General features: G+C 43.9%; 1 protein-coding gene across 7 annotated transcripts in view; it reads right to left on the reverse strand.

Moving 5' to 3' along the window:
• The window catches only part of LOC119183121 (anoctamin-7), a 100,349-nt gene that overhangs the window by 47,262 nt on the left and 25,428 nt on the right, over positions 1–27,659 (reverse strand). For 2 of the 7 annotated variants that reach the window (XM_037433579.2, XM_075888822.1), the window contains exon 2: positions 19,132–19,318. In XM_037433579.2, coding sequence (XP_037289476.1) covers positions 19,132–19,260 — 129 coding nt within the window. In that variant the 5' untranslated portion in view covers positions 19,261–19,318. Of the gene's footprint in view, positions 1–10,440; positions 10,534–16,205; positions 16,476–19,131; positions 19,319–24,951; positions 25,006–26,127; positions 26,401–27,659 lie in introns of those variants that run through there. The other 5 variants (XM_075888823.1, XM_075888824.1, XM_075888825.1 and 2 more) reach the window with 5 other exon arrangements.

Genomic DNA, 27,659 nt, shown 5'->3' on the forward strand with positions numbered 1-27,659 from the left:
TATGTTCGAGTATCACTTCATGCTCACCATGCCATGACAAAAAAAAAAATGGGGAGGGTGGGGGGGGGGGGGGGCATGTGCTAGGTGTGCCACTTCTTGGCTACGCTACTAAATGAATGAATGAAAAAAAAACTTTATTTCTACTGAACGAATTAACTATTTTTTTTCTTCCTCAACGAAATGAAAAGTCGCCCCTCGCGTTACAACCACAGTCGCGATACAATCGAGTGAGTACGGTATCTAACATTAAAGCCTGCAGCGAGGAATGTCAAATGCTGCGTTCTGCGTCGACAAAAAGTTCAACACATGTTCTTTGAGAACTTTAAATGGGAATTCATTTCCTCTTAGTTATACTTCATATTTTAAGAATGAAACATGGTTTTTTTATTTATGCCTTCTCAGCTTACATGTTGCTTCATCGTTTTTTTTTTGTTCAATAGTACGGGGTCATAAACTCCCGCAATTTGTTTTGGTATCGGTGTGAATAGTTTATTGCTTCTTGCATAAATTTCATAGCTTTTCATGTCCTTATTTCTTGTTTCGTCGTGCCCCTCGTCCTTGCCCATGGTGCTGTGGGCAATATTTCTCTACAAAGTATTCTTACGATTTTTTTATTGCATATGTATTACACAGTGTACACGCAGTGACTTACAGCTGCTGAAATAAAAAAAAAAACGTACACAGGCGTAGTGTGTGTTGCCAAACCAATAACAAGCCTACGTGAACATATTCCATAATACGTGCAGTATACTTCTCTACCGAACATTATGAAAGAGCAGGTTGTTGAACTAACAAAGGCGTTTCATCACGAGTAAACAATAAATGTCTACAGCATTGTCTACAAACTGCAGCAACAATACCATGTTTAATAACAGCAAAGCTGTTTAGCAGATCGGTCCTTGTACCGCTATCCCAAAATTGTCACTGTCGTAGAAGGGTATGCATCGCGAAAAAGGGGGTCCACCCCGTCACTCACCAATGGTCCACTAAAAAAATGGTGATAGCTACAGTCAGCCGAAGAAATGGCTGCGAAGCAATCAAGGGTCGCCTGAAGAAAAATCGCACTCCCGAGAAAAAAGCCGCAATCCGAAAAGCAAGGCTTGCCGCTATATGTGCGGAGCGAGGCCGTGTCTCTACCATTGGCGCAGACGCAATCGCCATACCGTTGGCGCCGACGCAATCGCCATCAAGACATCGTCGTTATTGCCTAGGGCAATAACGGCGATGCTTTGATGAAGGTATGTTGCGATGGAGGTATGCACCGCGGTATGAGAACCGAGGACAACGACAAAAAGATGGAGATCAAACTTTGTACAACCTTGCTACAACCAAGTTCGGGCCGAGTTCATTCTCGCTACATGCAAGCTCAAGCCAGGCTCAATCTCACTACAGTCAAGTTCCAGCCAAGTTCAACCTTGCTACAACCAAGTTCTAGGCAAGTTCAGCCTTGCTACAAGCAAGCTCAAGCCAAGTCTAACCTTGTTACAGCCAAGTTCAAGACAAGTTCAACCTTGCTACAACCAACCACAAGCCAAGTTAAACCTCGTTACAGTCAAGTTCAAGTTAAGTTCAGCCTTGCTACCACCAAGTTGAATCCAGGTTCAATCTTGCTACAGTCAAGTTCAAGCCAGGTTCAACCTTGCTACAATCAAGCTCTAGCCAAGTTCAACCTTGCTACAAGCAAGCTCCAGCCAAGTCTTACCTCGTTCCAAGTTCAGGCCAAGTTCTACCTTGCTACAACCAAGTTCAAGCCATGTTCAACCTTGCTACAACCAAGTTCAAACCAAGTTCAACCTCGTTACAGTCAAGTTCAAGTCAAGTTCAACCTTGCTACAACCAAGTTCAAGCCAGGTTCAATCTCACTATAGTCAAGTTTAGGCCAAGTTGAACCTTGGTACAACCAAGTTCTAGCCAAGTTCAACCTTACTAAAAGCAAGCTGGAGCCAAGTTTAACCTCGTTACAACCAAGTTCAAGCCAAGTTCAACCTTGCGACAACCAAGTTCAAGCCAATTTCACTTTTGCTGCAGTAGAGTTCAAGAGCTTCGCTACAACCAAGTTCTGCGTAGACACAGCAGTAAGTAGGCATGACACTGATCAACTTATCTGTGTAACGAGCTTTGAACGGCTTACTGCAAGCTTTGAACCATATACCTTTTTTTTTTTATTTCTGTGGCATCTCCGTTTAATGTCAAAGCTTCAGTTACGAAGCCGTTTGCCTCCGTGACAAGTGTACAAGTGGCAATTTTATCTCGGCTTCGAACAGAACAATCTGTATGAATCGTTTGTCCTATTTTCGAGTTCAGTTGATATTTCGACTATTTTTCGTCGGGTTCATACACACAATACTTCGGAACGGGCCATTTGTTGATTGTTGCTGACATTAGCAGATGTCGCGTCTTCCTGCCAGGTTAATATACGGCGTATATGGTAAAGCCCGCGTAATCTGAAACCGATAGCAATTGGCGTCATGCAGTGCATGCATGCATGCATGGCAGGTCCGCCCAAAGCTTTTTTTCATTCAAGCTCAGTGTGTGTGAAAATGCCTGATTTCAAAGCTTGGATTGTACGATTTCTTTTTGAAATATATTTAATATGAATGTATAATTGAGGTGGATAGAATACTCGCCAAGTTATCAGCTGAATTTGCTAACTTGTTTGATAGAGCTAGAAGGGGACTATGTAAATGCCATAAGTAAAAAGATCGAAAGCTGGCGACAAAGTTATTACATGTTAGGATTGAAACGGTTATGCTTACGGTGCGCTTCTGCTGTCCACGTGGACAAGGCTTCTGTCAGAACGCTTCTGCCTTAGAAGACTGCAGGTGCATTCCACGAATACGCCATTGTGACGCGAGTATCGTGTAACGAATAAGCTAGCTCCTTCGCTTTAAAGCTATCTAAGAAATGGCACTTGGCGGTCCCAATTGTCCCATAGGACTCCTCATAGCAACAGCGCTCGAGTTAACCGAGGCGGTAAAACCGCTCAGCGCAGCGACTTGCAGCGTTCACTGTCTACATCATCCAGACTGCTGGTGCTGAATAGGCGTTTTCTACTGACTGCCGCGAAGAGGCCATTGTTTGTCCTTTATGCAGCGGCGTCTTTTGTCGTCAAGACGGTGCGTCAAGGCACACATTTTCCTTTGTCAAGATTGGAGAGTAACAGAACGAGCCCAGCCTCAACTCGGGAACGAAAGCAACTTCATAAATAAATAAACATTGGAACACAATAAAGTTTCTGTAAGAGCCGAATATTAAAAAAAAACCAACACTACATATGAGAAATCAAATGTTCTATCTTGGAAAGAGTGAGCGGACAAAATTTTTGAACTGTGATGAACGAGCATTACTTCGGAATAACTGTGCGAAACGCAATAAACCATCACTTCGATAGCTAATAACGGGGATAGTTACCAAAGTCGTAGGTTTCTAGGGGACCTTCTTTGTAATGAAATGTAGGAGAAAAAAGAAGAGGTGCGTGGAAAGTTTCATTAACGAAATAAACATTTATATCCCAAATCTAAATTATCAGACCGAGGCTGTTGGGAGATACTGAGATAACAGCCGAACAAATTTTTTTCTCCAGTGAAAGCATGCAAGCATGCCACGCACGATGAAAAATATTGAAATATTTCTGACCCTAATTAAGCACCACGTTCTGCAGTATCTAGATGTGCTCCAGACACTTGGAAATGAATTCGCGTCGTACCAGTTTTAAGGAGGCAATGCAGTTAAAAATGAATGCCTGAAAAAGTGATGTCGTTTTGTTATGTTGCTATGAAACTACGGGGTAATGACGCCATCGAACTCTATGTGAACCACGTGATATTAGCAAGAGAACTGCGGTTAAGGATAGTTATGCTGTCGTCCGATCGAAATATATGATAGTCTCTCAGTTTAATCGGTGATCCATTTTCCAAGAGTCTTATAACACACACACACACACACACACACACACACACACACACACACACACACACACACACACACACACACACACACACACACACACACACACACACACACACACACACACACACACACACACACACACACACACACGCACACACACGCACACACACGCACACACGCACACACACACACACACACACACACACACACACACACACACACACACACACACACACACACACACACACACACACACACACACACACACACACACACGTCTAAGCAGCCTTATCACTGAAAACCCCCAAAAAAATAAAGTCAGGGAGCTTCTATTTACAGGTGGCATTCGCACAAAAAGTGCACACACTTTGCCAACCTTACACACAACATCGTACATAATAAAATAGGCCGTGGACAGACTCTTTGAGTACTGAATTGTATTGGGAATAGTTTACAGCATTGTAGTTTCGCGCTACAGTGTCTTACACTGACCATCTAGTGTACATAGCCATGATAATCTGAGCCACCGTTCAGTGCCGGAGTGAATGTTCCTGCTCCTTATAATTTAATATTAAACATACGCAGAATATGCGTGAATTTATTATGTGCTTGTAGTTAAACTTAAAAGAGTTAAATAATTTATTATAAACCAGCCTAATAACCAACAAAGTTTTAATCAGCGATTCCTAATTATCATCTGGAATGCTGTCGTACGAACTACAAGTGCTTCGATAATAAGTAAAGGGTGTTTTAGGAGAAACATAGCTCTTATGCTAATAAAAAGAGCTATTGGGGGAAGAAAAACACCTTTACACTCTCATTTCTGCAAGCTCTATTTAACAAAATGACGTTTTACTTGCTTGAAATCACTTTATTAATGTTTCGAAGTGGTTTACGATGCAGCAGCAGGAAACAAGATATCGGAGTCGCCTCCTTACTTGTCTTGAATCCGCATTCGAACGCCTTACCATCATTAATGATGAATTCTAACCATCTAGTTTAACATTTAACGGCTAAGCAGTTTAAGCTTAGAGGAAAGGTGGTGTCATAAACAGAAAACTCTGCGGGTATGTGCCACATAAAGTAGAAACGTGCTAAGCAGCTCCTACAGCACAGTCGTACAATAGTACAGCAAGGGGGTGCACAAGTGAATTGAGGGTGCAGAGGAAAGAAGATGGTAAATCATATCATAGCCTTGTATATAGCGTGGTTCAGTAAGAGATGGCAAATGCAATTGAGGGTGATGAGGGCAGGAAAGAGCAACAGAGAAATGAGCTGTATGTGTACTCGTTCATGTTAAAAGAAAGGGCGGGCAAACATGGTGACGAGGGAGGAGTCAAGACAGCGCATTTGGCGGTGCTTTGACTGCCCTCCTGTGTCTCCTTTCACGCCCTGTCTGTTTTAGCATTAATAGCAAGGAGCAGGAAAGAGGAGGAGAAAACAGAGGAGAGAAGGCGCTATAAAAATAAATAAATAAATAAATAAATAAATAAATAAATAAATAAATAAATAAATAAATAAAGATGCAAAAAGAAGATGTAGAAAGATGTAAGGAAAGACGGAGATGACGAAAAAAAATATATAACTAAATCCACCGTTTACTCAAATTACAAAAGTGTAGAATAGACTGCAAAGTTTTTTTGTTGTTGCCGACCAAAATATGCTTCTTGTATATGATGTCCTTTTCGCTTTCTGTTTCCCAGACGTTGCAGGAGTGCAATCATCGTGACGCTCATCGTGTTGTGTGCAACCGGAGCGTCTGCAGAATAACTTTCGGCGCACGTAATTACACGCGCACATCTCGTCACGGACTCCCCAGCGCGCTACTCGTGAAGCTGTCCGCCAGTCGCGGATGCAGCTCGAGCCGAAAAGAGCGAGCAGCTGCTTCCGTCGAAGTGCGGCAACCCTGGGCTTGTGCAGCTGCGCTCTTCGGACGCACGCGTTTTGCATAAATCTTCTTCAGCCGCGCCGCCCCCACCTTGGCGCTTTCAATCCTGCATACACACAGTTGTCAATTCATGCACAGTCCTGAGCGCAACGCCATTTTGCAAAAGCGCACGTCAAAGCTGCCCCAAAATACGTTTCACACCACCTGCTGGTCGAACGATTGGGCGCCGTCGCTAGTCGAAAAAATGCCCACGTCGACTTTGTTTCCAGCTCGTATTCTTTATTTTTTTTAACATAGTACAGCGTGATATTAGCATTGGAATAAGCCACCGGCTGTCCTTATCTCTTGAAGGAGTAAAAAACGCCAGGTATAAAATTACTTATCAAGCTATGTTCTCACAGTAACACACGCGGGCGTCAAAAATGTGGGACTAAACGTTTCCAATCAAGGTCTGTACCCCCACAAGACACACCAGAGTCGGAACCATGGGTGCCCAAATTTTGTCTTCTTTAACGTTTCTTTTTCTTTTATTGGGCCTCTCTCCTCGTGTCATCTTCCCCCTGTACCCGGCCCCATGCGGAGTAGCGTGCCAGCGATTCGCATGTGCCAACTCAATTCTCTGCTAAAACACCTTGGCGGGTGGCATCATTGGTTTGAATCTATTAAAAATGAGTAATCATGACTACGCAAGGTCATAGGAACAGAAAGCGAACAGCTCTCTCCCATCATCTTACCGCCTTTATCCTGAGCGGCATGAGCCCTCGTTTCTCTGGTGTAGGGTAGCAAACCAGATTTTACAATCCTAGTTGAATTACCTGCCTTTCCTAGTTTTTCAGCTCCCTTTTTACTGATTGAGCAGATCGTATGCTGCCCGCCCGCTGGTCTGCCCATTTAAGAAATGAAATTGTTTTATATTCCGAAAAAGTTCTGGAATACGTAGTTTACGATATGAATGAGCGATAAAGTAAAAAAAAATAACAAGCCGATATGGTCGAAAAAGAAGAATGGATAATGAAATGACCTTTTTTCTTGTCTGCATTCGCTTATACTATTGCATTTGTTTAGCTAACGCAATAATACGGCAAGTATGCATTCCGAAGTGGAAAATGGTCTCGAAGAATTTAAAAGCGACGAGGCTTCTTTAGTGTGCAAGTCACCTCACGGTGAATTCAACAGAACTTACAGGCCGATCGCTTATGAATTCGCTTAAAATAACTCGAAGGAAAAGGCCATCCTCTTTTCTTTCTAAGTCGACGTATTGAACCATCACCGCACCCTTCTAAAAGCTCTGTGCACCTGGCGTGGTTTTGTATTGCCTACGTCACCAGCCCATCTTCGACCAAGCAATAATGTCATCATGACATCGTCATTTCACGCCACGTCGTGTGACGTCACAAATTTCAGCAATATGTGACGTCGTGACGACGTCATAAAATGACGCCATCACGCAATTTTTTTTTTTTTGCGTGATGTTACACCATCGATGCGTGACGTCATCGACGTTCGATTTTCTTGCTTGACGAGGCGTCTGAGGTCTTCGCCTTAACAGCCGAAAGATGTTCTCGGGCTTCGCGCGGCTTCGGCGCGGTGTTACGCGTTTCTCAGAAAGGCGGCCCCGATATCTTCTTTTTTCCTTTCGTCCCTTGGAGGCTTTCGACGGCGTTGGGCCGCGGCTCGTGAAAGGCGACACAGACGGAGTCCTCCGCGCTTTCAGGGGAACTTGTACCGCGGTTCCAGATGGCTATACGGCTCTTTTGTCACAGCAGCTGCGCGCGTCGGGGAGGCCCGACGCTCGTTGCGCCCAGGTGACACGGCGAAACGCGGCCGCCTTGTTTACACGTCCGTGTGCGCGCACGCGCGTGCTGCACGTCGTCGAGCAACGCCACGAAGGCGCCGCGAACGCAGCGTCGAACGTAGAATAGCGCACGCTAACGCTCCCACGGGCGCTGACCATTCCCGGAGAGCACACGCACAAACACGGAGGCGGTCATTACAGCTAGTAATTAGGTAAACGTATAGCAGTAAAAGAGCGTAATTTTAAAGGCCCGACACAGTGTCTGAGGTGCATTAGAGGCCGGCATAATGAGACACGGTAGGATCCCTCGGGGAACGATATATGACGCGGTGTAGCAGGACAACAGTAAAAGATTAAACTCCCTTGATGTGCACAACTGGCGAACGCTTCTCTTTGTGTCCGAAGCAGGTGCTCATTGCTAAACTTCAATGCTTGCGCAGGAAGGGCATACATTCCTTCCATATATGGCATTACGACGTGTGCTTGAAGTTATCAAATCCATAATTTATTTTCGCAGCCCCAGGTCCGATAAACGGAACAGGCGGGAAAGTTAATTCGTGTATAAGGCCAGGTTTCCCGCTTCGCATTAGGAGGAGCTGGTGAACACCTCAAAATAGGAAGGAAGCAAGGAGGAAAGGAAGAAAGAAAGTATAATTGCAGATGGCAGGGAGGTTGACCAGAAAATTTCCTGGTAAACTATCTTACACTGAGGAACTGGACAAGGGCGAAATTTTACACTGTAATAGAAAGTTGACGTGTGCAGAAGGAATGACATCATCCAGACATAAACGTTTGGTGTTACTACTGTATCGTGGGAATCTGTGCACTCAACACTTGAAGAACTGAAGCACAAGTTTTGAAGGGGCAGTCGAGTGGCCTAGCTTGATTATTAGCAAGATAGACATTTGGGCTACTTCGTACAGTACCATTCTACTGCTTCTTTATGGCACTCTAAGGTGCGGAGGAGGATCAAAGTTCGGTGCCGTAGCAACAAACAACACTTTATGAAGTTAGCGAATGACGTTAAGATCACTGCGGACACGTACCAAGAAGAATCTCTACTAACAAAAAGAGAAATAGTTAATCTGGAAGCTAAGACACATATAGGAATAGTGCGTGTCTATACATTAGTCGTAGTTTTTGTCGTCGCACTTCAATTCTTAACGTTTAAAAAAATGAAGCTCGGCACGAATGAAGAGTGTCATAATTCTCAGATGGATTTAATAAATCTGCTACCCTTCACTTTATTGAGGAGAGGGTAATCGTAAAAATAGTACTCACGGGGGGGGGGGGGGGTCTGCCTAAGAATAATTTCCGATAAAATTTATGGGAGTTTCGCACTATAGGGGTACCAAGTCTGAATGAAGAGTGATCCAGGTGACCTTTCTTGTTTCTTTTTACGTTTTTTTCGGTTTCTTGTATCTGTTTGTTTTTTGTGCCTGTTGCTTTCCACTCCTTTCAGTGTGTTTCTCTCTCAATTTGTTTTCTCTTTCCCGTTCTTTCTGTTCTTAGTAATCTTTTCTTCCCTTTCTCTCTATCTCATCTTCCTTCTCTATCTTTGTTTCCCTTTATTTCTTACTTTTTTTCTCTTTCGGCTTGATTTCTGCATGCAGTGTAGATCTATCTTTGCCTTTCTTTGTTTCTCACTCCCCATTTTTATTTCTCTTTTTCTCTCATCTCTTCGTCTCCTTTTTTTTTTACGACTGCCCCTTCGTTGAGCAAAATTGTCAGAGGCGTATGGGATAAAATTTAGGTGCAGGATGAAAACCCCAAATAGTTGGAAATCCTAGAGCTCTCATAATCATATCGAGGTTTGTGAATGTAAAGCCCCAACAATTATTATTATTATTATTATTATTATTATTATTATTATTATTATTATTATTATTATTATTATTATTATTATTATTATTATTATTATTATTATTGTTAAACACCTCATTTGAGTGTAGAAGTTTGCTTTCTGTCGAAAACCAAATAACTCATGGAGAACAATGTAAAAATTGGAAACGCAATAAAAACGTGGTCTCCAAAAGGCAGTAAATTAATATTGACGATGTGCATGACAAAAAAGTAGGGTGCATTTAAAGTGTACCTGACTAGCTTGAAATGCGTACGGATTTATTCTGTCTGTATAAAGACAGTCAATGTATACCCTCAAATAAACGAAAAAAGAAACGTTGGCAGCGAAGGGCTATAGACCTTGTCGACATCACATTTTTTGTTTATATAAATACTAGAGATAAAGTCAGATCGCGCTTGACATGCAGCTGGGATGTGATGGTACTTTTAACAGCATATCTTTAATGTCACATTTTTGATCGCCTTGAATTTTCTCGTGCGCATACATTGAATTGATGTCGCTCTCACGCTATTTTTTTCACGTTAATCGTTGTTACAGTGCGTTCCCAACGTGTAACGAAGTAAATGAAAAAAAAAAGTTCGCTACACATTACGCGTTGACTAACGTATAGTGAGTTGCGGATGAAACGAGCGCGTAGTTAAAATAGGTAACTGTGTACACTGACAACGTTCGCGAAAATTGATCTGGTGATTGGTCCGAAATTCGACTCGAGCTACCCTTTTCCTGTTACTCTTGCATCATACATGCCAATGGTACCCAGCGAGAATTCACGTTCAGGACACTTGTTATGAACAGAGCTAAGGTACGTCTGTGTGTTGTCACAAGCAGTTAGAAGTGTGACATAAATTCTACTTGCAACCTACGCGCACCTCGAGAGCCTGATCATCTTATGCCACCTTCGCTTTAATCGCGAGTTCTGTTTCGACAGTTATGACGCCCATCATTCAGACGAAATCCATGTTCGAGAAACACATGCAGACAAACCTGGTGCCGTCCAAGCAGAGCCTCAAAACGTCCTCAAATACGGGAGTGTACACTTGGATCTCCTCGGCGTGCGCCGCAATTTTGCGGAAAACAAGTCGACGCGGGTCTTATCCGCTGTGCCCTTCTCCTTCAGCCAATTAGAGCGGCGGGACCCGCTCCAGAACAGACCCTCCCTGCTTCCTGCCACGTATCTCGTTTTCCCGGTTGAATTTGCAAAGTTGAGGTCGTTACCGTTTGGTTCGAGTCGTCTGTTCGTCTTGCAATCAATCGACCCTTCGTAGCCATTTACACGAGTTTGGCCGCCTCCGACAACCTTGTGGCTTGATCTCTTCTTCAGCAACAGCAAACTGTTTCTAACCGTAGTCGGCGACAACCAAAGCATACATAAGCTTCACCACTTCGCACGCAGATTATTGCTGTGCCATCCAGTATGCGTTATGTGGTTTTCAGAAAAATTGTTAAACGATTTAGAGTACTTGGTATAAATGCTCAGACGGGTCATCGGACTGTAAATGCCTTGTTTACTATTAAGTAATTACGTGACGTTAAGCTCCTTTCGCGTATTTGGTGGTGGTGACTTTTTCCTACAAATACAGCTCGTGTCGCTAGTTTTCGGTCGAAAACTTGAGTGCCTGTTCAGTTTCAGCAAAGAAAGCGACTTCACTCTTATCCAAACGCAGTATTTCGACCCGAGACGACGAAATTTATTTCATAATACGTGGTATTTACAGTAGCAGCAAAAACGTGATTACGGTTAGAACGGAAACCATCCATACCACCACTTTTTTTGCCACAGGTAAACTATAGGTGCACCGCATAATTGGGCGCGGAGCTTATACTAGGTTGTAACCGACCATAGACATTGGAAACACACAGGGACTCATCCACACGAAGATATTTAATGACAAGGAGTAGGATCAGTCGGCCTGGAATGCGGGTCTCTAACCTCACACTTCTCACGGGGGCAAGATACTCATAGACGATAGTAAACTTAGTGTGTGTAGAGCTCATGCACAGACACCACCAGAGACATGGACAGGTGCTCTTACCCTCACTTTGTTTACATCCTCAAAGATACCTCCACAAACTACAGCCCAAGCCAGCTCTTTGTTAGTCATTCACATCGGTTCTTGTGCCCTAAAAAACGGCAGGAAGGGGAGGAAGGATGATTGCGATGAAAAAGTCCGCAGGCTCGAGCCCCCAACCAGTTATAGCCTTAAAGATGACAAGGCTACGCGTCGAAATGTTAGCTCGAGGATACAACACCCGGCTGTGGATTTTTTCATCGTTAGCAATGATGTCTCACTGACCAGCCATTTTTACGGGTTACGGTATACTTGCGCCATGTATTTTGGTTAAATTATTTTTGCGAGGTCAAATTGAAATTACATAAAAAGGAAGTTTTATGTGCCGCACAAATAAATTATGGTTAAAGTTGGCGGTAAAAGTGCACACACGATATGATTTATTACACATTATGCAGGGTGCCCCCACTATTTTTGGTGAAGGTGTAAAAATATCTCAATGCACTCGATGTCGATGCGATCAAATGTATGTTGCTGAATATTGCCTGGGTTACGTCACGCGATTTTTGAGTTCTTATTACTTGCTTAGAACTGCCAATTGAAAAACCTAAACAGCTCAGCAGTTAAACAAATATTCGGAGATGTAGTGATATCACAGCAGGTTCGGGCGTCATTGACTAACCCTTTCAAATCCTACACTACAAAGATGGCAAGGTAACTTTGACGAACATAGGTCCACCTATCAAAATATCGTCCAGTCAGTCCAAGGCACTTACTGGTGTTCAGACAACCTGGGTACCACATTCTGCTTATAACCATCAGTGCCCACTCGTAAACGCGCGATGAGGTTATTACAAAGCTACAAAACTTTCCATGTAACCGCTGTGACAGCGGTTACATGACAAGTATGCACAACGTATGCACAAGTATGGTCAACGTACCTTGCGAATAAGCTTGGATGCTTATGGCTAGTAGCGCCGACCCCTTCTTGCATGTCGCTATTCACTCGTGTATATCGCTAAGCTACGCTGTCTGACCAGTTTTTCGACTTACAGTCGCATATAAACAAAGCAACAATTTTCAAAGCAGTTTTTCAAAAGAGTCCAAGCTCACTCTGTCAACTTTGTAAGCATGAACATTGAGAGCGTCGCCATCCTTTTCTTTTTGCAGACCGTGCCGTCGACGCGGACGTAGCAAAAAAAAACGACCAAAACACAATTGTGTCCAAGGAAGAGCTAACAATGGAACCAGCCGTCAATGTCATCTTAGGCAAGTTGTTCTTGAAAACAACGCCAATAGTCCATATATATATATATATATATATATATATATATATATATATATATATATATATATATATATATATATATATATATATATATATATATATATATATATATATATATATATATATATATATATTTAAATTTGAAAGTAGTGTAATTGAACAAGCACACCAAATATTTAGTTTATCCCAAGAGCATCGGCGAGTGGTTCAGCTTTTTTCGGAGAATGTAAGCGAAATGACATGATAGAACTCACAGCAGAGGGCCACCTGCAGGGTTGGCAGTCAAATAGAGTAAACAAAAATATAATGAATAAAGTTAACCACAAACATACGGTAAGTGCGTAGGCGTGCTTGTGCGTTTGGTACCCCTTATGCAAGTTCTCCCTATAGACAGTAAACTGCACTACAGGAATTGTGGTCCATTCCAGCTAAATTCTAAGTAGAAATATTTTCAGCAATTATTGTAACTATTCTGTGGAAGGGTGAAATTTGTGGCCTCACATGTGACGGTGGCAGTGTGACATGTAATGATATACACCCTCACAGCTTCCGAACATGCTCAACGTCGGCTATACAGAAGCAATGAAGTATTAGTTTTAATAACCATTGTGCGCACGGCACAAGTCTTTCGAGACTATATTGTACTGTATCCTGCGGCCGGCTTCACTCTGTCAGTACGGGTCACGGTTTTCACAAGATTAAAACCAACACTTATCACTCTGGCTGTAAATACGCCTCACTTCAAGGAAATCAAATATCCTTCTTAATCTACTGTTAGTTCATCGCAAGAGCATGAGCGAAATGTCAAAAAGCTCACATAAACGCTCATAGAGCGATGACAAACGTTTTGTGATGATATGGTGATAACGCGTGCTGTTATAGTTTTGTTTTTCTTTCTTTCTGAGCTGTTTAGTTGTGTCGTGTTAAACATAGTGCATTATCAAACGTTATCTCTGAAATTAGCACTGTAAAGTCATGTGCTATTTCATATTGCCCAGTTAGTGAGACCGTGTCTGCTTACAGTCGCAGAACGTCCACGGATACAGGCTCTTGCTCCACAGCATATATCTGCAAATGTGTCCTTAAAAGCAGCCGTATTGTAAACATCGTCGTTCACCAAACCGAATCAATGCGAAGGACGAAACATCGTAAACAAATCATCCTTCTTCAAAGTGTACCCTTTTATTCGAAAAATAAAAATCATGAGCTCCTCTTGAAACAGCTGCTCACTTAGAATGCACAGCAACCAGCCGGGTTATACGCAGGACTTTCTTTTAAAGCGTATTGTATATTCTCACATTTCTTAGCTTCAAGAATCAAACTGTCGAATTGTATTTCCCTCAATAGATGAGCCTTCATCATATTGTGTTTTTCATTATCTCGCAAAAGGAGAAAAAGGAACGCCTGCCTTCATAGGCTTGCGCAGAGTTCCCCTTAAGGGGGGGGGGGGGCGAAGTCAATTGATCGGGCTGATTTTGCCCCCCCCCCCACTCGTGTTGCAGTGCCCCTTCCCTATTACTCAATGTACAGGGCTGACATTGCACTCCCCCCCCCCCCCCCATGCGTACACCCAACCCTGCCGTCTAAAAAACAAGTTGAACTATGTCTTCCGAAGCCAGTCACTATTGTTGCACACCTCGTAATGGAAACTGTATTTTCAGTCGTTTCATGTGAGAACTTGGCAAATGTCTACAAGATGTCGAATTTTAATGGCAGAGTGAATCATGTATCTTCACAAAAAAGCTTCGCGAGGCTCGTATAGATGGAAGATAGATGAGTAAAAAACCCAACGACTCCACGAAATTTTCATGAGTAAGTGAAATGCAACGAATAGCTGTCGACGCGAGCACGTCGGTAAGCGCCCGCTAAACCCCCCAGCACACGCCCAGGCGCATTTCGTGCTCTTCAAACAAACGCAGCCTATTTATCGCAAGCGTCGTTGACAGAGGGAGTCCCGCGTCATCGTGCAGGTGTTGACCGATACAAAAGGCCGCGATCTTAAAGCCGCGGGAAGGAAGGAAATGCCGCAGAAAGTCGGAGCATGCGTTTGCCTTTGCGCGTCGGCCACGGATTATCGGATGCCTCGAATAGCCGGAACAAGCTTCAATGAGCGAAAAAAATTGCTGAAAAATCTTTGCATGCATCCTCGACCTTTGAACAGCACGGAATCGTACGAAATTCGTGCCCCATTGAAGAGCCCGCTGTGTTCAACATTTTTACATTTGATTTTCTTGACAGCTATCCCGTGCTAAGAAGGCGCGAACGGCCGCAAGGTATAATTGCGGCTCGTTTCGTGAGTGAACGAGGCACCGATTTTAGGCGAACGCGAACTTCCACGTTTTCAATGTGCCGTACCTTAATGGTAAGCGCATAATAACGCGCCATTCTCCGAAAACGCAAGTTGTTGCGTTCGTGTATTTTACGTCGCGCGCTTGCATGCGTGTGATTTATGAAGAAGTAAAATTTCGTTCCTCTGGGTGTCGTTTGTTGCGCGCGACGGGCGAAAGCGCGCATCAATAGGCCGACTCGTACTGACGAATCATCACTTTTCTATTGAACAGCGAATTCGATGCAGAACTTCGATTTTCTCCTTTAACGAGGACGTATCGCTTGAAGTTTCACTTGGGGAAAGGAAGTAGCGATAAAATTTTCAGAATTTCAACATTGGCATCGTTTAATACGTTGACAGATGGCAGTTAACATGCACGCACATTTGGACCGGTTAGCTCAAGACTTGAACAGAAACAAACAAAATGCGCATTTAGGCCACGTGCTTTTACATATTTTTGTGCTTAATAAAACTTGTTGTTGGGCTAGTTGGTTATACATCATATACTTAGAAATTTGGCGCAACCTCGACTCACGCAAACACTCACACAAGCACACACACTTACACCAGAGCAACACACAGAGCGCTGCGTGTCGTGTGTGTTGCTCTGGTGTAAGTGTGTGTGCTTGTGTGAGTGTTTGCGTGAGTCGAGGTTGCGCCAAATTTCTAAGTATATGATATTTTTGTGCTTGTTCTCTAGCTACCGACGACAAACTATTGCGCAAGAGAAGAGGACGAGCCGGCACCACGCACCGGCATTAACGCCTTCTTATATACATTTCATGAAAAAACAAAATAAAAACATGCATCTGCACAATTCTCTCTTGCTACCTCCCCCCACCCCCCACCCCTCTTCTTTTTTGTCTGCTTCAAATGATAGATCTTGTTCCCGCCGCAACACCCGGATGAAGTCGTGTTCGAGTGTCAATGAAACTGCAGACGTGAATGATGGAGCAGCTCGTGCAAGTGCACACAGATCGGATTTATCGGCAACCGAATGAAGTACACTTCTACGGCTGGTAAGTACAGCGCGTCCGCGCTTACATTCGACCTCCCCTCTGCACGTGCAGAGTGAAGCAGCCGCGACGAAGTGAGAAAGAGAGTGAAGCACGTGGGGGCCTACCGTGCATATGCTTGTCCGCACTGTCGGCCGACTTGCACGTCATGCCGCAACCGGCGGCCGAGAAACCGAGCGCGAAGCCACGACGACGCACAGCCGACGATGGTTGGCGAAGGCTCCGCAGGCGACACTGCTGCCCATCGACGTGCTGCCGCAGCGGCGGCGGCGGCGTCCCTGCCGCTTCTGCTGCTGCCAGCTGCGATGCTCGCGGCGAGACCGACGCGGGATGCCGCCCACGACGCCGCCTTGGCCGCCGTGAGAACGCGGCCACCGAGACGCGACACCCGGAAGAATCGGTTAAAGCGCGCTTCGCAAGTGGCGGCGCTTACGGGCTTGAACCAACTCACTCGTAAGACGAATCTGCACTTTCTGGTACTTATCGCCGAGAAATAATGACGTTTATCTGGGCGTCTCCGTTTGTTTCTCTTCTGTTGGGCACGTGTTTGCGTCCCTTTTAGATGCGGAGCATCTAATACTCGAGGCTTGTAGTGCGGCGCCGTCCGCAAGCTTCCTCCTCCTTCTTCCACCATCTGTGCATCCCTTCCTCCTCTACACACCGCGCGCGCTTCACTTCTCCACCATCTGTGCACCCTTCCTCCTCTACACACCGCGTGCGCTTCTCCTCTTCACGAACATTCGCTAGCTGTATAATGTAGCGCGCATGCGCCGTCACGCTTCGAGAACATCGGCAGCTGACGCGCGCGCATGCGCCGTCACGCTTCGAGAACATCGGCAGCTGACGCGCGCGCATGCGCCGTTGCGCTTCTCCCCCTTCTCGAACATTCGACAGCTGACAGTGCATGCGCCGTCGCGCTGTATATATACTCAAGGTCGGCGCTCGCTCGCTCAGTTGCCGCTCGTCGGTTGGTTTGTACGGTGCGTCGAAGTCCAAGGTCGCGGTGAAATGAATTCCAACGAATCCACAAACACAATGATCGACGTCCCTTCGACCAGCGCCGCCCTTTCGCATACGTGTGTACGTGTTCACTCATTTAACACCCCCTTCTACAACCACGTTAACCAATTTAGCCATCGACCCAAGTAAGTCGCAATTTAACACCCCATTTCACAACCACGTTAACCAATTTAGCCATCGACCCAAGTAAGTCGCACTTTAACACCCCGTTAACCAATTATATGCTCCGCATCCTCCTCAGTGTTCCCCCGAGGGAAGCTGCGGGCAATTTTTTTATTCTAGCAATAATCTTGCGCGAGTTTTCCTTCTTTATAACTGCTCTCGTTTACAAAAGTACGCACACTGTGGACACTACATCAGCGGGACATATATAGAGCAAATTGAAAAGAAAAGAAGTGGAGCATTCGTGACATATATGTCACGAATGCTCGGGTCAAGTAACGACAGCTACAAACAGCCAGATCTAACGCGGCCTATGTTTCCGTGCTTTCACATTAGGCACTGCGCCGTGATCCCGACCGGGTTGCAGAAATTAGGTGCCTTTTCTCATCTTCTAACCACTACCACCTTTCACATCTAAATAGAAACGTTTATACTTTGTGTTATCGTCGAAGACAACGTAAACACCAAATGTTTAATTTTTTTTATATGCATTGACCTCATAATTTACGAAAATTGAGACGTAAACAAACGTGGCCGAAAAGAATTCAGACATGAAAAAGAACTTTGATCAGCCACAGATAGGCTTGTTGTTGAGGCATTGTATTTGTTACTGTTCAGCACGGTAGGATGTTGCATTTAACTGAAATTATCTGCACCACTTCGTGCTGATTTGTATCCGTACTTCGGTTGCTTGTGGTGAAAAAATCAGAACAATCCTTACGTCAGACGAAAATTTTTCCCGATACTTTTTTGCTTGTACGCAGCACAGTTTAAACATACAGTAACATATATGAACGGGTTACCTGCGCCATCCAATGCTCAAACGCTGGTTGTTTTCCAAGTTGTAGCACATGCGTGCATTTGCTACGAACGGGCTTTCTGCGGGGCTAGAGCGAGCGGTCACTCTTCGGACAACGACGTACGGTTGGACATAGAATACCGCAAGTACTTGATCTGCTTATAACACTTCAGAAGCCCGTTGTCAGCGCCCAGAAATGTGAGATTACAGACATTCTTTTTTATCGAGTTCATTCCTGATACGCCACTGGATTTGTCTTCTTTTGATCCTGGAAATGTCGTTATCGCGCTGCGTACATATTTGTGTGAGAGCTGCTTTTTGACCATTCTGATGATTTGTATACTGTGCCCGGGATGTGTTTAAAGACTCGGTCAATGACGCGGTGACTCATCCACTGCCTTGGCGGAGATCGGCACTGGATAATACACCCATTGCTTTACCCATGGTAGACACGTGTACTAATACTACGGTAAACTAGATTACTATACTTATACCCAAAGAACCACAGGGAAGGTTGGTCGCTGCGGTAGCGTATGTTGCGTACGGCAAACGCGGAAGTCAAGGGCTTTTGTCTTTCAATGCTATTCTTTACGATACTATGATTTGCCTTTACCTCATTATCTCACATTCCGAATGAAAGGAGCAGATATTGAGATATTACCTTCCCAGACTGCTTCATCGGCGCTACTTGTTGTCTTACCGATAAGAACAAACAGTGTTAAGGACAACTTAGCCAACTAACAATGCAACTAATATTCCGAAATAACTGCAGACCTTTCTTTTAAATATCTACCCTTGGTTTAAATATAATGAAGACGACAAAGTCGTGACATCATAGTGACACACATATTGGGCATCGCTATTTAGTGTTGACATGTGTATGCTTACTGAAATTACGTATTAGCTTGCTACACTCACTGGTTAAGAGAGTGAAATAACTACGCCTGCACAAAAAAGAGTACAAAATAAACATGCAGGGCTGATGTTCACAGGCGGTGTCCTTTCCAGGTATGAGAGAGCATCGGCGTTTGGAACACCGCCTTAACACTCACCAGCAGGTGGTCGTGGCTGAGCAGCGCCCCCTGCTCGTCCCTTCGGAACGAACCGTACGAGGTGGCCGGCTGCTCGGAGCCGCTGCCGTTCAGCTCGTACTTCTCGCTGTAGTGTCCCAGCCGCGGCATGGCTCCTGGCTCGGCTGCTGCCTGAGCTGACGATCCGACCACCAGTGTGGGATAGCCGCTGAAGATATGCCAGAAAGCAAGAGGAAAATCGAATGTTGACACGTGGTCGGGGTTATGAAAACTCCAACTTGACGACTCACACCAGCTCAAGCGCACGACACCAACGAAAGCCGTGGTGCCAGTCTGATCAGTTCCGGATTCCGCCATGTTGTAATATTCACCATGTTGTTTACTCTCATTGGCGCATGGGGCTGCGACGGCCTCTCTGATTGGCTTAAAATGCCCCCATAAGATAATTTTAAAATATGGCGTAATTTGGGAGTGTCCACAGCAGCACAGCAACCATGCAGTCGAACCCGGACATATCGAATCTGAAAGGCGTTACAAAAGAGCTTTCTATATAGGTAACTTGATATATAAAATATTTGAGGCGTCGAAAGTATACTTAAGAGTATTTTACAGGTGTTTGTTATACATAATATTTCGTTATATGTGGCTTTGACTATGCACGTTTCCTACTGATCAATTACTTCAAAGGTTAAATTTGCTGAGGTGTCACTGCTACGCCATATAAACAACAATTAAACACGTACTAACTACCATGACCCACTTTTCTATTTTGTACGCTGAAGTTAATAAAAAAATATAACTCATAGCATACACCAAATTTTCAGCGAGTAACCGCTCGCGCTTCACCTCTAGGAACACAAGATAAAGCCGTCCTGCTTCACTATGAGAAGTCTTGCTGTCCTTCCTTCGCGGGCAACTCTGATAGCACAAAATTAAAAAAAAAAACAGGGTCAAGCAAACTTGGCAGGTTCAGCGAGTTCTGCATGGGTCGACATTGGAGGCGTCCATGCAGCCATATGCTTTAGCATGGTTCCACGTAAGGAGTTGGGTAAATGTTCAATGCAGCCTCTCCCGTCGATGGCGGATTCCACAGACAACATGCTTCCCAAGAGATGAGACATGAACCTGTGCTGTCATCATCGCACAGCACGCGGTCCTGTAGCACGGCGCCTTCATCAGAATGCAAACGCTGCGACCGGGATACAATCACCCGTGCGTGACCTTCGAGTCAGCAGCAGCCGAAGACCCTAACCCAGTGGCAAAACCAGAGGAGTGGGGGGGGGGGGGGGGCACTTTTTTGGCTTCGCCATGGGTCACGGTGCCTCCCCTCTCAATTTTTTTTGTTTGCCACGGCGCACAGGGCGCAAATTGACTGTTTGCCTTTTTATCTAGAAGGAGGGGCACCCCGGAAAAATAAATTTCTGCTTACGCCCCTGCCGTAACCGCTTCTCTACCGTGGCGGACAATGCTTATTGAATGAAATACGAGGATGCCAACCACAGGAGGATAGCACACTGTACTGATTTTTCGGCACTCAGATAGGGAACCTTGATTATTGTGAACAAGGCTCCAGTTCTGGGTGCCGAAACGTCAATACATTGTTTATATCACCTTGTGGTCGCCACACTTTTTTTTATATAGAGCGGTTCATCCCGACAAAATGGGTGTCCGTCGAAGCCTCGCTTCGCCCAAGCTTATACGGCAGTGCCAGCACAGTCCGAGCACGACACTGGCGAAATAAGTGAGCGTTTTTTTTTTTTTTTGAAATTCCCGGTTGAGATGCGCACGGCTGCCGACCGAGAGGCGTTACGCCACGCTTCGTTGCCAATAGGCTGAGCCATCGCCGCCAGAGACAATGGATGCGCCGTGCCTAGTGACGCCCGTAATGACCTCGTTAGTGCAGCGCATCCCGCGTGCCTCATTGCGGAGTCTCCTAAGACCACCGATGTCTGCATCGGGGATTGTTGCGGTACATCGACCGTCAACAAACATTTCAAGGTTGCTCATAACAATGTTGGCGCAAGAAGGCATATTGGCCGTCGTATCATGAGAGGTAGCAAATTCGTTGCTGTGTCACCACGCTCAAGACAACTCGCTCGTCCAGGACTTGTGAAATTCTTGAAAACTCAGGTGCTGCCGTGCCGTGCATTTGTTAGCCGTTAATATTATTATTATTATTATTATTATTATTATTATTATTATTATTATTATTATTATTATTATTATTATTATTATTATTATTATTATTATTATTATTATTATTATTATTATTATTATTATTATTATTATATCACTATCTTGTCAGATGACGTGTGCATTTAGAAGCAAAATGTAGAGTGAACGATCCGTAAGATAACTGTGCATCGCTTCCGTCACACACTGTGTAGGAAACAAGCTTCCCTAGTTTGTCCACACAATGAGATTTGGGTGAGATTATATGATCAGGAGGCTCACTCGATTTCGATAACGTTTAGCCACGCACGAATAACGAGACTAACTGCACAAGCCAAAAGGCATCACCGTCGCCAGCAGGCAGCGATAACTCATCAGTTTACATTTATTAGAGCCTAAAAGATAACTCAACTCATATAGGGCAGTCTATTGCAAATTGGTTTGCGAATCCTTGCAAAGCCTGTAGAGCCAACGAGAAATAGATATCTTATTTCATATTCATGTTCAAACAGTTATACAAGATCTATAGAACGTACTTCGATATTTGATGCTCAGGACTCCTGGGCTTATTATGGTACCACAAAATTATGGTGCTTCACTCATTCACGCCACAAAGACGCCACCGAATTTCTTGAGTCATATTACCGGTCTAAATGGTGCTTAATCTGGCGCATAACACCGAACACACAACGCCACACATCGATATGCACAAGCGAGCGCCGACGATGTGATGCCTGTCGTCCCCGCAAATGAAAGAGACCATGACGCGACGTGTGATGTATGCGGTGTTGGGTGCCGGATTGTATCCCCTTCTGTCGCGGCTTACACTAGTGTGTGTTTCTTTCTCTCTCGTTTGTATCTCGGAGCAGAAAAGGCACTGAAAAGGCGGATACACATCGCATAAAATGATTACTGTCTACCTGTACTCCGTATGCCACATGACGTGCGACACTGTAAAAGCTATGCGAGAAGTTCAGTCAGCGAAATGTGCAAGCTCACTTGTCTCGAACTTTGATTTCGTCATCTTAAGCGTGTACTTCGCGACTGGCTCTAAGTGCGCGCCACCAGAACTAATCGCGGAGGCCACGATACGAGAACAGAGACGTTAAGCGGTTCCGAACAACCTACTGACAACCGTATAGATAACGGAGTTAGTCTAATTACAAGGCACAAAGCATCTCCATTTATTACTCAGTCTAAAAACTAATAAAAAGTTCACATTACGCGTGAAAAAATTATTGAACTATATCTTGATGTGAACGGATCTGCCGCAAGAAGTCTCACCATGCAGCTTCCACTGTGTTGCACCTAATCTACGAAATGGAGCATATAGTGTGAGCTCAGGCCACTTACGAATGCAGCGTATTGCCAAAAACGGTCTTTAGGCAGGACGTTATCATGTTTTACAAGATGCTCGACTGACTGTGTTCATCCAGAAATGGCAGGGAAGCTGCATCATACGGTATTAACGAAAGCACATGCACCACAAACTACGGATACGATTCCTGTGATGAAGAAACGCGTCTTCGTAAGATGTTATTTTATGTTGTATTTATGATGACTCTTCGGAAAAAGCACAAAACGGTACTCTGGCTGGCTTCACTTGCGATTTCCAGTGCCTTAGAAGAAATGTTAGAAAACTGAATACAAGTACACTTGTACACAAGTACGCAAGTACTATTGTGTAAGTAAGAAAGTGTACGCAAGTAGTTTGAGAACACTCATACACAAGTAGACTTAAAACGTCGTACACAACATGACTCACAAACATTTGTCAGTCGTGCTCTTCAGCCACAACTTATAATTGATAGCCTATGACTGTATCCACCTATATAACTTATACTTAACGGGAAAGGGAAGGCACACATTCCCACCCCTTCCCTCCGGAGATTCTCACTTTTGCATGTGTGCACACACGAACCCATAAAAACTCAAACACGGACTTAGATGAGGTATGACTCTCCGCGATCGCAAGTGACCGATTGGAGCCATAAGTGGCCGCAACGACCATTGCTGCAGCTCTGGCATCGGCGATATCAAAGTCTGTCAATGTCACATCGAGGGAAGCGTCGCCCCACTTGTAGAAACAGTGGCACATACATCAGAAAAAAGGTGAGGGGATGGATCTATCTATCTATCTATCTATCTATCTATCTATCTATCTATCTATCTATCTATCTATCTATCTATCTATCTATCTATCTATCTATCTATCTATCTATCTATCTATCTATCTATCTATCTATCTATCTATCTATCTATCTATCTATCTATCTATCTATCTATCTATCTATCTATCTATCTATCTATCTATCTATCTATCTATCTATCTATCTATCTATCTATCTATCTATCTATCTATCTATCTATCTATCTATCTATCTATCTATCTATCTATCTATCTATATCATCATCATCATCATAATAATAATAATCATCATCATCATCATCATCATCATCATCATCCTGACTTCGTCCACTGCAGGACAACGGCCTCTCCCATGTTCCGCCAGTTAACTCGGTCCTGTGCATGCTGCTGCCAATTTATACCCGCAAACTTCCTAATCTCATCTGCCCACCTAACCTTCTGTCTCCCCCTAACCCGCTTGCCTTCTCTGGGAATCCAGTTAGTTACCCTTAATGACCAGCGGTTGTCCTGTCTATGCGCTACATGCCCGGCCCATGTCCATTTCTTCTTCTTGATTTCAACTATAATATCCCTCCCCCATGTAAGGTAGCAAACTGGACTTAGCCTAGCTAACCTCCCTACCTTTCTTGTGTTCTTTCTCCATCTTTCTCTGTTATCGTCGAGGTTTGCCGTGGGTCGTACATAGAAAATTGGGATCATCATGAACCGGCCCGCACTCAATCACCACCCAAGCACTCGGTGCAGTCCACAAGAGAAGCTGCAACGGGCGGCCTCTCACAGATACTCGCCACCCGTGTGTTTCCTTGGCAGTGTTTAGTGGACCACAGTGATGAACAGAGACACTTGCCTAATTTATTTGGCACGTGCGCGCTATAGGAGTTTTACAGCAGAGTTGTTTTGGTTAAGGTTTGCATGCGCCATAAATCGAAAGAGATATATTATTTAGAAAAAAATATATCAAGAAACTTCGGATGGTGTAGCGCAAGGTGGTTCGCTTTACCTTAAATGCTTACTGCAAAAATGATTCGCCAACGACGACCATATGCATTGATAAACACTACTACTTTACAATACCGAAGAGCAATCGTCCGGTTGAAATTTATACATTCGCTTTATTTTCGCAAATTCAACATTAGTCCAGAAACTTACGTAAGGCATTGAATTTCAAGACAAGCTAAACGTACAGAGGCATACACTCTTGAACCTCCAGTGTGCCTTACTTCGCACGTAAGAATCTATTCATGAACTCCTTCCTTCCTCGGACCATGAATGATCAGAAGGCGGTACCTTTTGAAGCGTTCTGTGATAATTCTAATCCAGACTTTAAGAACTATGTATCTCTCTGTTCGTAACCATACAATACAATCTCTTTAAACTGTCTCACACTTAATTTGACTTGCATTATTTAGTTGCGATTTGCATTATTTGCTGCAATTTCACTATACTTATTTGTTGTATTGTGTACTATACTGATTTATCATACGGTCATTACTTGAAATATTTTTATTGGATACAGTTACCTTGTGAATTACCTTTTGTTATGCCCTCTTGTTTAGTCTTCCGAGTGCTGTATGCTGCAAATAAATAAAAAACAATAAATAAATAAATAAATTAATAAATAAGTGAAATGAATATGAAGGACAGGAAGAAAATGAAAAGTTAGATGGCGAGAGAACAACTACACAGACAGACAGAAAAAAATAAAAAAAAAACGTAGAAAGGGAAAGAGAAAAATAAGAGAGAAGGAACGAAACGGAGGAAATACAGAAGATGGAAGGACAGACAAAACAAATAGACATTGATATAGAGCTATAGGAATACACATACTAAAAGAAGAAGAATAAAAAAAAACAGAGCAGGCATAGCCATGCGTATATACTATAGCAAGGGGTGGGAAGGAGACAGGTGAGGGGGTAAAAGCTTCGACTAGCTATATGTGCTTACCAGCTCTGCTGTGCACTACAGCCTTCCCCAACTCAGCGCAAGCTGCATTGCATTTTTCGTACAAACTATATTTATTGTGTTACCTCTAACAACATTTAAGGGATGCAAGCAAAAAGCAGTCATTTCAAGCCATTTTGCGGCGTTATTTGTTAGTTTTGCTGTTGAGCCCAAACGGAATAGTTTTTTTCTTTACCAAACATTCGAGCGAAGTAAGTTTCCGTTGCACAACTCACGTTAGCTTGGTGCTCCAAGTGGTGCACCGAAAACGTCGGTTAGTGATACTCTGCATAAATACTTAGCCACATGCTATATTTGTGAAAATACAGGCATAGTTTTTATGCATGCAACTAAAAAATGGTCTAAGGTACATGGAGTGAGGTATAATAATTATGCTGTGTTGTTAGTAATTAGCATATACGTACAGTCATGTTAGAGACATTGTCTAGACAGACAACTCGAAGATGACCAGCTCGGCGATGAAGAGGGTTGATTATATAATATTATTCTCTAAGGACGGCTGTATGATGAACTAAAGCTACACATTAGCCGCAATCATCGACTGTGTCCATATTCGGAGCCAACTTGCGACACCATATAATACTTTTGTCATATTTACATTGGTGAGGCTAGTATGATAGTAATTAGTCAACCCCATCCCCGTCCCCACCCAACACACCCCATTTCGTCACACCAATACATGGGAATGCCCGTACATTACCCCCAAAAATATACAGTTAAATGATGGCACCTACCGAGGCTGCTTGCGTTATCCATGGTGCCGTTGATGTGTCGGACGTACTAAACACAAAACATGTATTGCTTGCTAACGGATAGGCAGCACGCACTAGTATATCTGCCCACCATCACACAGCGCAGCGTGTATTGAAGGCGTGGTGTAGGACGAGGTGGTCACAGCCTTACGGTTGTTCCCGCTCCATACTACGTGCATGAGTACTCTGAACACAGAAAGAGAACGTGACTGAGAGCGAAAAAAAGAGAAAAAACCGGGACGGCCAGCAGGAGCTGTCACGGTCCGAACGATTCCATCGAAACACATGTGCTGCCATCTGTCGGCGCGCGACAGAAAGGAGAAACGAGGCCACCCGCTTAGCCGGCCAAATTCCAGCCGAGCTAGTTAACCACCTGCGGGCAATCAATTAACGATAAAGGCGCAGATACATCGACGGCGCGTTTTCTGTCATTTCGACGGAAATGTCGAATTCCAAGCTTGCGTGCTGAAGCCACATTTTTACTTTTTTTTTCTCTCTCTCTCTCAAACATTTCAGACATTTTCTTCTCTCTTTTTATGTAGCTTAGCCGCAGACACTCCAATGCACACACGCTGTTGATCGCAACGTGTGAGAGTTGCGTTGTCTGCGCAACCGGTCTGCGGATGAGGTCACCACTGCCAGACCGGTCGTCTCCAGGAAGCGCATAGTGGGCGAGTGCAGAAATAGAGCGATTACCAGGGTGCGCCCAAGACGAAACGATCAGAAAGTGAGAGCTATTCACTGACGGCGTTAGCCTGCTGTGTGATTTCAATATGCGCCTTTAAATGTCTTCTCTCCACCATTACGAAATAACACTTAAAACGAGTCTCCGCTTGTGGTGAGATTTTGACAATCTGGCCTTCGACCAATATTCCCGTCGTCCTTGTTGCCGCTTTTCAGGCCAACTTATCTCTCTGCTGCCACCTCGGCTTCGGCATTGGTTTGATTGCTAATAGTACAGTATATTTTCTTTTCACTTATTCGCTGCCGCACGGAATTCTTGCTTCCTGAACCTCGGCCCCACGCCCCCTCTTCTTTATTTTTCTTTTACCCAGAGTGCGCTATCGTTTCGTTTGTAATAGACCTAATATCACAAGCATTAGGAAAAAGAAGCTCCTATAGATAGAACTTGCACAGCCGAAGGACTGTCATAATAATATCACAAGTACGTACTTATTACTTAATTTCTTCATTATTTTATTTAATGTATTTTACTCATTATTTTTCAGTATTTTTTTCATTTTAACTAACTTTTTTATTTCTATAACAATTCATAAAATGCTGTTCGTACAATCGATCTTCTAGTTTACCTAAAAATAGTAATAAAATGTCTTTTTAGGCCTCCCCGCCCCTTTTTTTTTCGAAATCTGATTGCTGCCCGATTCATGGCCAATCTCCTGTGGTGATTTAAACCACTTCTTTAAAAATTAATCAACCAAAGGGAAGTGCATGACGCACAGCAAAACTACAAAATCAAAGTGGTGAACTGCTATTCAAAAATAGAAGTACACAAG

This window comes from Rhipicephalus microplus, chromosome 3 (genome assembly GCF_043290135.1).
Source record: "Rhipicephalus microplus isolate Deutch F79 chromosome 3, USDA_Rmic, whole genome shotgun sequence".
NCBI classification, from domain to species: Eukaryota; Metazoa; Arthropoda; class Arachnida; order Ixodida; family Ixodidae; genus Rhipicephalus; species Rhipicephalus microplus.